Genomic DNA, 14,127 nt, shown 5'->3' with positions numbered 1-14,127 from the left:
GGTTCCGAAAAACATAGTATATACTAAAAAAAACTAAACAGGCACCGCGGTTTCACTTGTATTTAAATTGAGAAAGAATGAAATATGTGAATGTTTACTTTGCTTCACTATTAGCAAAGGTCACTTAAGCACAACTTTCGCTGTGCGTATATGTTGCTATTGTGTATGCGATAGTGAATGAAAAATACATTCTGGATCGAATTTACGTACCTAGTATTCGTTCTTAGTAAGCGAAGAAGCTACTTCGAAAAAGGTGTATTTGAAGTTCATCGCACAGATATTTAACTGTAAGTAAATCTTTATATATACAATGTTTCCGGTTACGGACTAGCGATATGCTAGATACTCATAGAACAACTATTTTAATATACAAATACAGCATAAACTTGGGTCCAATGCACCTCCACGCTAAATGACAGCCATTTTGAAATATTTAATGAAAATTTTCTACGTATATACAAAAAACATCATATAAGTAAGAGTTTACTAATATCTACAAAGTTTAGAAAAAAAATATGACATTTAAAAAAAGTAAAAAAATACGTCCAAATTACTACAAAATCACTATTTTAATGTTTTTACTAGATCGATAGCTAAGCTACAATACCACATTAAATTTACAACTGTATATCTATTACATTAAGAGTTATTGTCATTTTTGTGTATGCATTCATAGGACAAGGTTTTTTTTTTTTATGATTGAAGGATTACTGGTGGCCCGGAGGCCTTTCCAGTTTCACCAGGACAGGTAAGGACAACGTCTGTCGGATGTGTTAGTATTACTACAAAAATTCCGGTTAATTAATTTCAAAGATTTCCATGATGATATTTCGCATTTATTAACTAAAAATATGGCCCAAAATGTACCTTATCGTGATTAATTACCTTAGATATTTGCTTAAGGAGAACATCTTTAGTGGTCCGGAGCGTCTGGTCCTCGCCGGAGGTCTCCGAGGGCGGGTTCGGCGAAAGCACCTCGACCGTGTTGTAAGTGTTCACCGGTTCCTGCGAAAACGCCGGGGATCCAACTATTACAAAGAGTAACATGCAGCCGTAATCTATCGTTAGATATTTTGAAGGGATCGGGTCAGAACTCACAAGATAATTCTCAACCGTCAAAGTTTTTTTTTTCTTTTTTACAAGTAAACAAATAATATTATCAAATCAAATCAAAAAAAAATTATTCAACATAAATGAAAGTACATTGTTGAACGTCAAAAAGAACTACCGCCTATTCACAAAAACTAGCCTCCGTCCTGAGAAAAACTGGCAAGAAACTCAGCGGGCATGTCTTTTTTTTTAAATATTAGATATTTTTTTAAATATTCATTATTATTATATTTTCTTTTTTTTTCTACCTATGCTGATAGTCTTGAGAGACTATTTTAACTTCTTGACGTGTAGGTGAGCTCACGGGGCTCAAACCGGGAGTGTGCTAACACTGGTCCTAGCAAGAGCAGTGCTTCGCGGAATCTACCACCGGATCGGATACGCGACCCACTGAGAAGATGCGGCGAGAAACTCAGTGAGCTGTGGCTACGGGTTAATTTACTCGTCGAGCCCTTCGTCGCAAGCGACGGGTTCGACGAGGACGGTGACCGGTGCTAATATTCATAAGAAGAATGTAACTATACGTAATTATAAACAGTATCCAAAACAATAATAATTACATTTTTATGCCGTAACTAAATAGTTTTCTTTTACAAATTTTTTTTATTGCTCGTGTAGGCAGACGAACATACGGCCCATCTGATAGTAAGTGGTTACCGTCGCCCATGGACATCAGCAATGCCAGGGGCAGAGCCAAGCCGCTGCCTACAAATTAACACTATTCCCCTATTCCGATAACGTTATGTATTTATTACTTGCTACCTAAGCGTAATCGAACATTTTATGCCGATACTAAATAATAATTGTGTCAAATAGCGGGATCGGAATAAAACGAACCAATTCAATTCATAAGCGTTCGAATTTTTTTATTGCATTGATTTGTGGACGATCTCACGGCTCATCTGGTGTTAAGTGGTTACCGGAGCCCGTAGACATCTACAACGTAAATACCGCCCACCTTGAGATATGAGTTCTAAGGTCTCAGTATAGTACAACGGCTGCCCCACCCTTCAAAGTATTTTAGATCGAAACTATCACAAGTTTTATTGTTTTATCAATATACGTCGCTACGTCTGTTTTCTGAGAAATTAGACATAGATATCAACGAGTGATGTAAATGTGATTTATATCTGAACATATCCGGAGCATGTGTGTAGTAGTCCCTACATACTGGCGCTTAATTTTATTAATCAAATACCAGTATCTTCAGACATGGTTTATGAGTTGTTACAACGAGTCTTTGATGTGACAAATATTAAGTTTTAGCGTCCTTAGACATCAAAGATAGACTGACGTTACATATCATTGTCGAAACTAAAGTAATAATTCGCAATTTAATTTTCATTTTAAATTTCCTTATTTATCAACCTTTTTTTTCTTACCTATTCTAGTGACCTCGAGGGGTTATTCTAGATTCAGCGAACTAAATGATTTTTCAACCTTGTTCACGTCTAGAATAATTTCTACGTACGATCTTGTACTTAATAATCAATCCTACCAAGTTTAATAGCAGTCTATTTGTTTTAATAACAATATCGGGATTGTTGTGTATATCAACTTCAACCATTGAGGCATTTCAAAGTAGGTGTCACCGCGTTATTAAAAACTTAAGCCGAAAACCCTGGTCCGTTTTAAGGGAAGTAACGATGTTTAACTCAACTAATTATAATATCGAGGGGTTACAGGCAGTTTGGTTTATGTGACAACTTTGCAACTTTACAGGAGAGCCATTTCAAGCTTAAAATTTGAAAAAAAAAATCATAACAAATAAAACTTCAGCTATTTGAAGAGTTATCTTTTTTTTCCACAGGAGAAAATCGCCGGATCCCCACCCGCGCGGCAGGTGGGGTATGTGGGAGTTGAACCTCATTAAAAACTCCTGCCGCTCACAACCGGCGCCCTACCTCGGACCGGGCCGGAGCCCAGTCGGGGCTATTGAGACGGCGGGACAGGGTTGACGCAGAGCACATTACATCCATCCCACCGTCCCAGAAGAGAGTTAGCTTAATTGAAGTTCAATTAAAAACATCGAACTGTTGATGCTAATCTATACTAATATTATGAAGCTGAAGAGTTTGTTTGTTTGAACGCGCTAATCTCAGGAACTACTGGTCCGATTTGACAAATTCTTACAGTGATAGATAGCCCATTTATTGAGGAAGGCTTATAGGTTATATATAACATCACAGTAAGACTAAAACAAGCGGAGCACCAATAAATAATGTTTCAAAATTAAATAGCTTTAATTAGCTAGGGTTTAAATAGCTCCTTAACATTCTATAATTCAAAAATATTTTCACTTTCTACGTAAATGAAGTTGAGGGTAAAATTTAGCGTTATGCCAAAGTAACTATTCCAGAGTCGCGGGCAAAAGCTAGTACCAAACAAAACAGAGCTTTAATTACAAAGATAAATGTCGCGTATTGAAAGAAATGACGCTTAAACCAAATAGCCTTTCACTCCTAGATGTATGTATATAGAGGTTGATATAACAATGTTTTTTTCTATTAATAAACAATGTTATCCTTGTGCGGTCACTTTAATTATTTCTTATTTTGGGGTAAAAGGGCAAAGGAAACGTTTGAGTGAATGGATTTAAAGGAAACTTGAACCTATTTTATGAAGACTTTTGTACCCTTTTCCCTACGACTTGTCCAATTTGGTACACCTTAGAAGAATATTGAAAAAGAAAAGTTAATAAAATAATTTGTATTTGGTAATTGTTTTTTTTTATATTGACTCCCAATATCTGGATAAATTGATCGGAAATATCAACTTTTGTAAATTCATGGAGTTTCCAATTTCCATTGACCAGCATTGAGTTAATCTTCTAGACTTCTGCTGTTTTCATTTCTACTTGCTTCTCGGCCGCCTTTTTCTTGAAATTTTATTAGAAACTTGACGGAGAGATGTTACTTACTTCTTCTTCTTTGTCTCCACCTTATCCCACTAGGTAAGGTCGGCACAGCGAATTTTTCTATTCCATTCTCTTCTATTAGCCGTCATCTCAACACTCACTCCTTTCTCCTTCATATAGTCATTCACACACTCCATCCATGTCTTCTTCGGTCGACCTCTTCCCCCTCTACCTTGCACTACCATTTCTATACATCTCCTGGTCACATACATCATCTCTCTACGCATCACATGTCCATACCGCGCTAAGCGTCCGCTCTTTGTTTTTAATTTTACTATGAAACTATATGATATTGAGGGTTGTCGTGAGTGCGTTATGGTTTTTTGTTAAATTTTAGTCCAGCATCTATGATTTTAACTTTGTTATTTTTATATATTTCGTCTATGCGTGTGTTTGTCACTGAACTCCTCCTAAGCGGCTGGACCGATTTGAATGAAATTCTCTGTGTACCTTCAGGTGGATTCGAGAATGGTTTAGATTTACAAATCAGCCCGGCAGATGGCGCTGCAGTCGGTATCTCGGTTATTTATCTTTCCTAGAATTAATTTATGTGGCAAAACAACGTTTGCCGGGCCAGCTAGTGATTTTCTAGAAGCTCATGTTATACTCACTCTAGTATCGACCCTGAGGGGCAGGTGATGAGTCAACTGCGTGATGGGCGCACGTTCAGCTGTAAGACGGATCTTCTTGAAGGGGGGAGGGTCGGCAGGGGGCGGGTGGTGAGACGCCGGCGCGGGGGGCGGGAGGTACGCGGCGCCGAGCAGGGACATTCGACCCCCGCTGCGGTACTCTCCCACCGCACCACCGCTTCGGGCGTAGCTTCCATCCCTGGAACAGGAGAAACGTATACGTCAGATTTTGTACCAGTATTACCATGTTTTTAATACGCTTTTATTAGCATCAGACGTATGTATGTTAAGTATGTAACGGAATCTTTGAACATGATTTTGACCCGCTTCAAAACGTCGGATTAGCTCGGAATTTAGTATAGGTACTTATTAATTAAAAGTAAATATGTAATAGTTTAAAAAAATCTAAAAAATACGCTTTTATAGAAAATCCCACTAAAAAACAGAAAATAAATTTCAATAAATTTGAATCAAAAATAGTGTAAGAAAAAAATATTTTATTGTAAAAAAAAGCGTGGGGTGCATGGTATCAGTAGTTATAAATATTTTATGAACAGATATAAGTAGAAGGGTTATTTTGATAATATCCTGAAAAGCAACACACGCTTTTTTTCTAACACTATTTTTAATTCAAATTTATTAAGATTTACTTTCTATTTTTTAGTGGAATTTTCTATAAAATCGTATTTATTTAGTTTTCTTTTTAAACTATTATTTATTTTCTCTCTTGACAAGTTAACATGTCAATGCGTTCCAACGGTTTATGTTTCATTCAGGAGTGGTCACAGAATGTCTGATGAAGAACGTTTACCATAACTGTATGTCTTCATCTCTGGGCGGCTGGAGGGTGCGCGCTACATCATACATTATACATGAGTGAATAGTGATCAGGGCAGGCGTTGGGTCAGTCAACATGTAGTAGCTAGTTTTATTTTATTTTAGATGTTAATAACTCACATAACGGTAAACGAAAAAGAAATTCATAACTAGCAACAACTATAATCTATTTATAAATCTTATATATCTTTAAACGAGCAATTCCTGTATATAAATATATATAATAATCTAAATCTCGGAAACGGCTCCAACAATTTTCATAAAATTTAGTATACAGGGGATTTCGGGGGCGATAAATCGATCTCGCTACGATTTATTTGCAGAAAATGTTGTTTTCTTCGTGTTTTCAATAATCAACTTTATCGATAATTTTGATTTTTTCTTTAAATAACCAGTTCATATTTTTTTATTATTCTGTCGGTAAGATCGAAAAATATTATTCATATTTTACCATTTTATCAATATGTAATTCGGGTTTAAATTTAATTTCTAAAAAAATACAATTTTTATCAAAAAAAAAATACCGTCCAAAGCTAGTGCTAGTGATCTATAATTTATTTATAAAATTGTGAAGTAATTTTTTTGTCTTCTATTTGTCCAGCAATTTTTTTTTAACGCAAATAAATTAAGTTTTTTTTTCTTTAGCAGTACCAAATTCCTGAATAGACATTAATTTTCTTTACAACACAACTAAAGTAAAACAATAGAGTAAGTAATCTACAAATTGCCTTTCGACACTGTATAATAACATTGTTCTGTTACGCTCTATCATAAAGGTCAAATTTTTCAAAATTAAATCTGTAAGATAATAATAATAATAGTGAGAGAAGAGTCTAAACAAATAAATAATAATATAATTATAAAATCTTTCGTCATTTATTTATTCTTAGATAAATTGAAATTCGGTATAAATGTGGAATGAATGCAAAGTTTTTTTTTTATGTTTGAGAAGTTACTGGTGGCCCGGAGGCCTTCCCAGTTTTACCAGGGCAGGTGGGCGAGCAAAGGCTCAGCCAGGAGGGGTGGGATTTGCTAACGGCTACCCGAGCGCCTCCAAAGGAGACCTAACGACTCAAGAGTAGCTGTCTCGCGAATGAATCTACTACCGGATCGGAATCGCGACCCGCTGAGAAGATCCGGCGAGAAACTAAGCGGGCTGTGTCTGAGAGTTAATTTAGGTTAAGAGAACAGGAGGTATGCATTAGAGATTTTTGAAGGAGCTATTTTCAGTTGTTAGACACTAGATGGCACTAAAATAAAAATTCCATTAAACTTTAAAAACCAATGAAATGTTGTTTTGAATGTCTTTTGGAGCCCTTGTAGGCAGACCGAGCAGACAGCCCATCTGATGGTAAATAGTCCTCGCCCCTCTACGACATTAGCACTCCGGGGAACAGCCAAAGCAATTGAATTTTTTTTTTACTGTGACTTGTAATATAGAAATCATTGATGCAATCATCTTTATATGTATATAAATTTCTTCTGTGTTTTTTTGTCACTACACTAAAAGATGACAGATCAGATTTTTATACATTTTTTGTCTTTTTTTTATCGCCCTTGTAGGCAGACGAGCATACGGCCCAGCTGATGATGAGTGGTTACCGTCGCCCATGGACATCAGCAATGCCAGGGGGAGAGCCAAGCCGCTGCCTACCGCTCTCTTTGAACATTGAAATTATTTCCGGTACCTAGTCAGCGCTGCGATCGACTTTTATGTAATTTCCCTTTTGTCCCAGGCAGGTCGGTCTGCCCGAGCCGCGACAATATAATTCAAATATCAAAACTAACATGCTATTGAAGAAACTTTCCATGATCGTGAACATTGAAACAAAATTGTGTTGAAATACGAGTTATTGTTCGTTTAGTTTTTTCTAATAGCACAACACATGCCGTATTAGAATGTAGTTTTATTTTTTATTGCTTTATAATATCAGAGAAATAGTGAGCCAAGTAGTGGAATGTGTTAGTAATTTTACCAAGAAAATATAACTTAGCTAGTAATATAACTTAGCTTGTCAGATTTATTTACAAACATATAAAATGTCAATTTCTTTTATCAAAAATGTAGTAGTAATATTTTTATTTTTTCCAACTGGAAAGGCAAAGGTATCAATACCATACAGCCTAACCTTTTATATATATTTTTATATGAAAAATGATATTATAAGATGAAATAAAATCATATGAAATGAGATGAGATGATATGTGATGAAACATAATCTCAGTAAAATGGTGGTCATTTACTGAGACTTTTTGGAGGATCCCGAGAAGTTACGTTCAGCGGCTTTATTTAATTTTCCCACATTTGTGCACATTCACAGATACTAAACAATTAATAAATCACCGTTATTACACATTTAAACCCGAAGTAACATTAAAAAGACAAATTAAAACAAATCACACAACTTCACTCCCCGCGTTCCCGCCAAAAAGTCCCTATCAAAAATACCTTCAACTTCCTTCTATGTTTCAAACAGGCAGAGGGCAATAAACTCGTGATCATACGGCGTGTCACAGAGTAAATATAATCAACATTAAAATTTAATAACTAGAGTTTAATTAAATATTTTTTTATTTAGTGTTCATTTGCGTGAGAAAATTACCCAAACATGGTAATTTGCACGTGATGTGATATTCAAAAAATGTACACGACCAATTGAAACTGTATACACGACAAAATAATTTCAATTTAAACCTGCAGCAATAATATTTTTACTGACCTACGTTTTATTGATAGTTCCCGTTAAATTTACGATCGGCTCATGTCTGGTTTTAGAATGTTAAATTATTCACATTTTTAGCAATTACATACAGATCATTTACATGTTTTATGTAAATCATTAATTAAGTATTGGAAAATTCTGTCTTTATGCCTCCGAAGCCACGATTTCAATAAGTCAACATGGAAAAACTAAATTAATGATTCCTTTGATAACGGCATTTCGAAGTCGTCGTGGCCTAAAGGATAAGACGTACGGTGCATTCGTATCTAGCAATGCACTGGTGTTAGAATCTCGCAGGCGGGTACCAATTTTTCTAATGAAATACGTACTTAACAAAAGTTCGATCGACTTCCACGGTGAAGGAATAACAAAATTATAATTTGCGTAATTACTAGGACCTCTTGGGAGCCCGCTCGGGTAGGTATCACTACCCCTATTTCTGCCGTGAAGCAGTAATGCGTTTCGGCTCGTAGGGTGGGGCAGCCGTTGTAAACTATACTGAGACCTTAGAACTTACATCTCAAGGTGGGTGACGCATACGTTCACCGTTCATCACCGGGTGATCTGTGAGCTCATCCACCCATAGAAGCATTATTTTTTTTGTAGCTTAATCTTTGTTACAGCATAATTTCTATTCTTACTTCGTGTCTGATCGACGCGACATGGTACGCGAGTCGCGAGAAGGCCAAGGTTGCGGCGGGCGCGCGGGGCGGGGGGCCGCTAACTGTAGCGTCCATGTTTATTTTTTTATTGTTATTCGTGAAACGTCTCGCACTTTCAGAGCACGTGGTGAGCAACGTGGCGGGCTGAATCGAACACCATGCATAAACAATTAATAAAATCTGGCTTCTCTGTTCAAATTAATATCAATTAGGTACACTGCAATATTTATTGTGTGACTATATAAAAAAAACGAGAACGAGTTCCGTAATTTATTTTTTTATTGCTTATGTGGGTGGACGAGCTCACAGCCCACCTGGTATTAAGTGGTTACTGGAGCCCATAGACATCTACAACGTAAATGCGCCACCCACCTTGAGATATAAGTTCTAAGGTCTCAAGTAATATGTTTCTTTTATTCTTTCGTAATGTTTTAATTATTTTGGACGTAGAAAATAGAGTATAATCACAACTTAGACAAAACAGCACGAGTTTTAATCAAGATATTAAGAAAATGCCATATGTTTGCATGTAAGATTCCCAAAAAATTTATTTGCGGAAAACAACGAATTTATTCTACAAAATTCTTCGAATGGGATTTAGTGACGAATGATTCATGATTGTTTCTTCATAGTGCCTTCTACCTACGGTTAGGTAATGTGTTTTTGCTATCATTTTTGTATATAAAATTTAAATTAATTAGGTCAAGTCGTAATCATCATCGTCCTCTGTACAGCGACTTTTACGTTTACTATGGACTAATGGTTTAATCTTTGCTATATATTTTTTTTCCTAAGCCGAGTAGAGTGGAAAGAAATGGAGGAGACCTTTCCAAACGTTAGGCAAACGGACGAAGTTGTCGATGTCATCAACTCGGCAGACTCATTTAATATAAGTTTATTATTTTACTGGTGGTAGGACCTCTTGTGAGTCCGCACGGGTAGGTACCATCACCCTGCCTATTTCTGCCGTGAAGCAGTAATGCGTTTCGGTTTGAAGGGTGGGGCAGCCGTTGTAACTATAATTGAGACCTCAGAACTTATATCTCAAGGTGGGTGGCGCATTTACGTTGTAGATGTCTATGGGCTCCAGTAACCACTTAACATCAGGTGGGCTGTGAGCTCGTCCACTCATCTAAGCAATAAAAAAAAAAAAATAAAAAAAAAAATTGTAAATATCCTTTTTGCGTCTGAATAAAGGCTCTTATTATTTTATTATTATTGTTGTTTTTGTATTGTATTTCTCGAAATATTTAAGACATTTCGGTATAATGATGAAAAGATCACGGGCCTATGCCAAGTGAGCTTCATTTTCTACTTGCAGATTATTTAAGTTTTCCTGCAAGAATTTACGGACTATACGGCATGTGTTTAATATTGCGGCTTGTTGCATGGTCTTATTATTATTTTTTCTACCTATTCGCTGATAGGTAAGGGGCAATTCCAGCTACGTGTGAACGGGTAGAGATCACGGGCTCAACCTGAGAGAATTTGCTAACACTAGCCCTAGCAAGAGCAGTGCTTCGTACAATCTACCACCGGATCGAAATCGCGACCCACTGAGAAGATCCGGCGAGAAACTCAGTGGGATTTGCTATTATAACCTTCAGAGTTCGCAGCTAGGGAAGTGTTTCGCGACTTTAGAAGCCTCAAGGGAAATATTGTCTTGTAAAGCAATTAGATAAGTAATTCGTATTAGTGACGTAAGTAATTGTTTAAAACAAAGTTTGAGTTCGCGTTGTGTGTTACATTATAACTTCTAACTTATCCGTTTACTTAGCATCTTTTGTTTAACAATTTAGTTTACATGTGACGATGGTCACTGCGATTGGTCAAGTTGATTTTGAATGTAGGACGGCGATGTTTTTTGCTGTTTTTACAATAAATCCGACGCGCGCGTGTTCCGCCATTTTGTTGACGTACATAACGGATATCATCCAAGTACTTACGTTGCATTAAATAAAGCAAAATAACATTTTAATAAATTTAAACGTGAAAGTGAATAAAATATTTTATTTAATGGAGTTAGGCAGCTTTCGGATCTCATAGAAAGCGTATTTTGATCTAAAAATGTTTAAAAATTCTAAATCATGTTTTATGGAAGAAATATTGGAATGGACAGGACAATGCCTATGGAGTCAGCTAGTTGTCTTATTGGTACATCTTCTTCTTCTTCATCGTTCACTCACTGCTGAGGATCGCGACGACTCACTGGTGGTAGGACCTCTTGTGAGTCCGCACGGGTAGGTACCACCGCCCTGCCTATTTCTGCCGTGAAGCAGTAATGCGTTTCGGTTTGAAGGGTGGGGCAGCCGTTGTAACTATACTTGAGACCTTAGAACTTATATCTCAAGGAGGGTGGCGCACGTCGTAGATGTCTATGGGCTCCAGTAACCACTTAACACCAGGTGGGCTGTGAGTCCACCCATCTAGCAATAATAATAAAAAACACGTGACTTTCCTCCACAGTGTTCGATCATGGGTGGCAAGGACCGTATGGTATAGATTACCACCAACCGTTTCCTTAACCAGATCTGACCATCTGGCTGGTGTTCTAGCACTATCATTATTATTAGTATTAGCATTACCCTATAAGTATTGGTACATCCTTATAGCTTATATAACTTATATAACTAGCCGTACTCCCCCGCTTCGCTTGGCATTTTAAATTAACATTATTATTTATTGTCATTATTATTAGGCAGTCCAACACTCATATAAATATTAGCCTATCAATTAAGTACGTGTATTTTCTAGAGGGATACCAAGTTTCAAGTCAATCGGATGCATGGTTCAGTAGTTATAACGGAACTTCCGTAAAAACCACTGTAGATTTATATATTAGTATAGATGTTACAAAATTATTGGGTCATGTAGATGTCGGTCATAGTCGACGCCCTCACATCCTTGAGGATCGGTACTAGCATCCAAACGACTGGTCACCTCCAGTTGACAAGTGTTATTGCAACAGCTGTTAGGAAATCCCAGCCCCCCTGGATAGTGGCACTGGTTAAGCTGAAATACCTCTGAGACACCAGCAATACCTCCATCTCAAGTTGGCAATATATCGTTTGTGTAGTTAAATTTTGAAAACAACATATGAAAGACTAGCGACCCGCCCTCGCTTCGCTTCGGAAACATTATATTTTATTATTATTGATAGCTGAGACCCGCGATGCTACCCGCGGTTATTGTCGTACCGCGGGTGAAGCCGCGGGGCGAAGCTAGTCTAAAAAATGCCTAATATACTCCTTATATCATCAGCTACCTATCAGTGAAAGTCCCGTCAAAATCGGTCCAGCGGTTCCAGAGATTAGCCGGAACAAACAGACAGACAGACAAAAATTGTTAAAAATATTATTTTGGTGTATGTACCGTATATATATTCATATGCATGTAATAAAAAGAGGCTATTTCAATATTACAAACAGACACTTCAATTTTATTTATATGTATAGATATACATACCTACTTAATTCGTGAATTTTCGTGTTTCAGCTAACCTAAAAATCAAAAGTAACTACAGCTTTAAATACAAAACCTCCTTAGCGCAAAATTTTGGAGATAAAAACGAAATATGCCACAGACTAAAAATAAATAGATGGCAAAGGAATGCAATTCTCGTATCGCCGCGCGTATAATTTTATTTGTGAATACTTTCATAACTTGTTTGGAACGCGGCCAAGTCTCGATGTAAATAAAGCCGAGCATGCATCGTCCGGCACACACAAACTGGCCATCAACCTTTGGACTTGTTGGTTTTTATAGATATATTTGTTTGTATTTTAAATTGTTGAATTAGGAGAAATTAAAGTAAATAGATAACATTGGTATTTATAGTTTGAACGCCTAATGATTCATAATAGGTAAGAACAACATTGTCAATTTTGAAACGCTTCCAATATGGCAGATCACTGTAACCTAGTGAAGATCTTTCGGGATTATACAAGGAGTCTCTTTCTAGAATTACGGCATCACGCTCCCAAACTTGCCTTTCAGGAAAGAGAAAAAATTAGGCTTATAACTTTCCAATTCTACTAACCAATCTAAATATTTAAATTCGCTATACATAAGACAAGTGAGGGTATGTTTTTTATTTCATTTTTATTGCCTTTGTAGGCAGACGAGAATATAGCCCACCTGATGGTAAGTGATTACCGTCGCTCATGGATGTCAGCAATGCTAGAGACATAGCCAAGCCGCTGCACACCATTAAGTACTCTCCGCAAGCCTCGTTTGAAGAAGGACATGTCATAGCGCTCGGGAAACACCGTGGAGGGGAGTTCATTCCAAAGTCGGATGGTACGTGGCAAAAAAGATCTTGTCTGATCTGTACATGATATCAACTTTTGAAGCTTATTCTTGGAAATAGAATGGTATTTCATTAGCAGCAAAACGAAACTCGACGGCTATACAAATCAATTCTCACGGTGAAATGTGACACATTTCTTAGATACTACGTTACATTATATACCTTAACATTTGAGTTGCATTAAAACACAATGAAATGCATCTATTGCAAAACACGATTCCCAGGAAACACTGTCAGATATCGTCGGCAAGGATGACGAAACATTATATCTTCATTTTTTTTATGGCTTATATGGGTGGACGAACTCACAGCCAACCTGTTGTTAAGTGGTTACCGGAGCCCATAGACATCTACAACGTAAATGCCGCCACCCAACATGAGATATAAGTTCTAAGATATCAGTATAGTTATATCGGCTGCCCCACCCTTCAAACCGAAACGCATTACTGCTTCACGCCAGAAATAGCCAGGGAGTTGGTACCTACCCGCGCGGTCTCACATGAGGTCTTACCACCAGTAAAACTTAGACTAGATTCAAATTGAACGGTACATTCAGACATTTACAATTTATTTCTTGTTTGTAAAAAAACCCTATTAGCGTTAAAGCCCCTTTAAAAGATCTACCATATTATTATGGCAAAAATCGTCACAGTGTAATTTTTGGCATACCCTGTGATTTTGACTAAATTTCCCGACACTTGTGTGTGTACATTCATAAATATCAATCGGGTAGTAAGTCATGGCTTATTCCGAGCACAGGCGGTCCACCTGATGTTAAGTGGTTACCGGAGCCCATAGACATCTACAACGCAAATGCCGCCACCCACCTTGAGGTATGACTTCTAAGGTCTCAGTATAATACAATGGCTGCCCCACCCTTCAAACCGAAACGCATTTTGCTGCTTCACGTCAGAAATAGGCAGGGTGGTGGTGCCTACCC

The 14,127-nt window shown here is 37.1% G+C and overlaps 1 protein-coding gene across 3 annotated transcripts in view; it reads right to left on the bottom strand.

Moving 5' to 3' along the window:
• Nucleotides 1–14,127, bottom strand: part of LOC101744565 (mucin-5AC) — a 199,428-nt gene that overhangs the window by 54,702 nt on the left and 130,599 nt on the right. For all 3 annotated transcript variants that reach the window (XM_038016529.2, XM_038016528.2, XM_062672904.1), the window contains 2 exons: nucleotides 4,639–4,855; nucleotides 886–1,005 (listed from right to left, as the gene is read on the bottom strand). In XM_038016529.2, coding sequence (XP_037872457.2) covers nucleotides 886–1,005; nucleotides 4,639–4,855 — 337 coding nt within the window. The remainder of the gene's footprint in view (nucleotides 1–885; nucleotides 1,006–4,638; nucleotides 4,856–14,127) is intronic.

This window comes from Bombyx mori, chromosome 16 (genome assembly GCF_030269925.1).
Source record: "Bombyx mori chromosome 16, ASM3026992v2".
Taxonomy (NCBI): Eukaryota; Metazoa; Arthropoda; class Insecta; order Lepidoptera; family Bombycidae; genus Bombyx; species Bombyx mori.
Note: the sequence above shows the minus strand (reverse complement) of the source record. Positions and strands in the feature narration are given on the sequence as shown.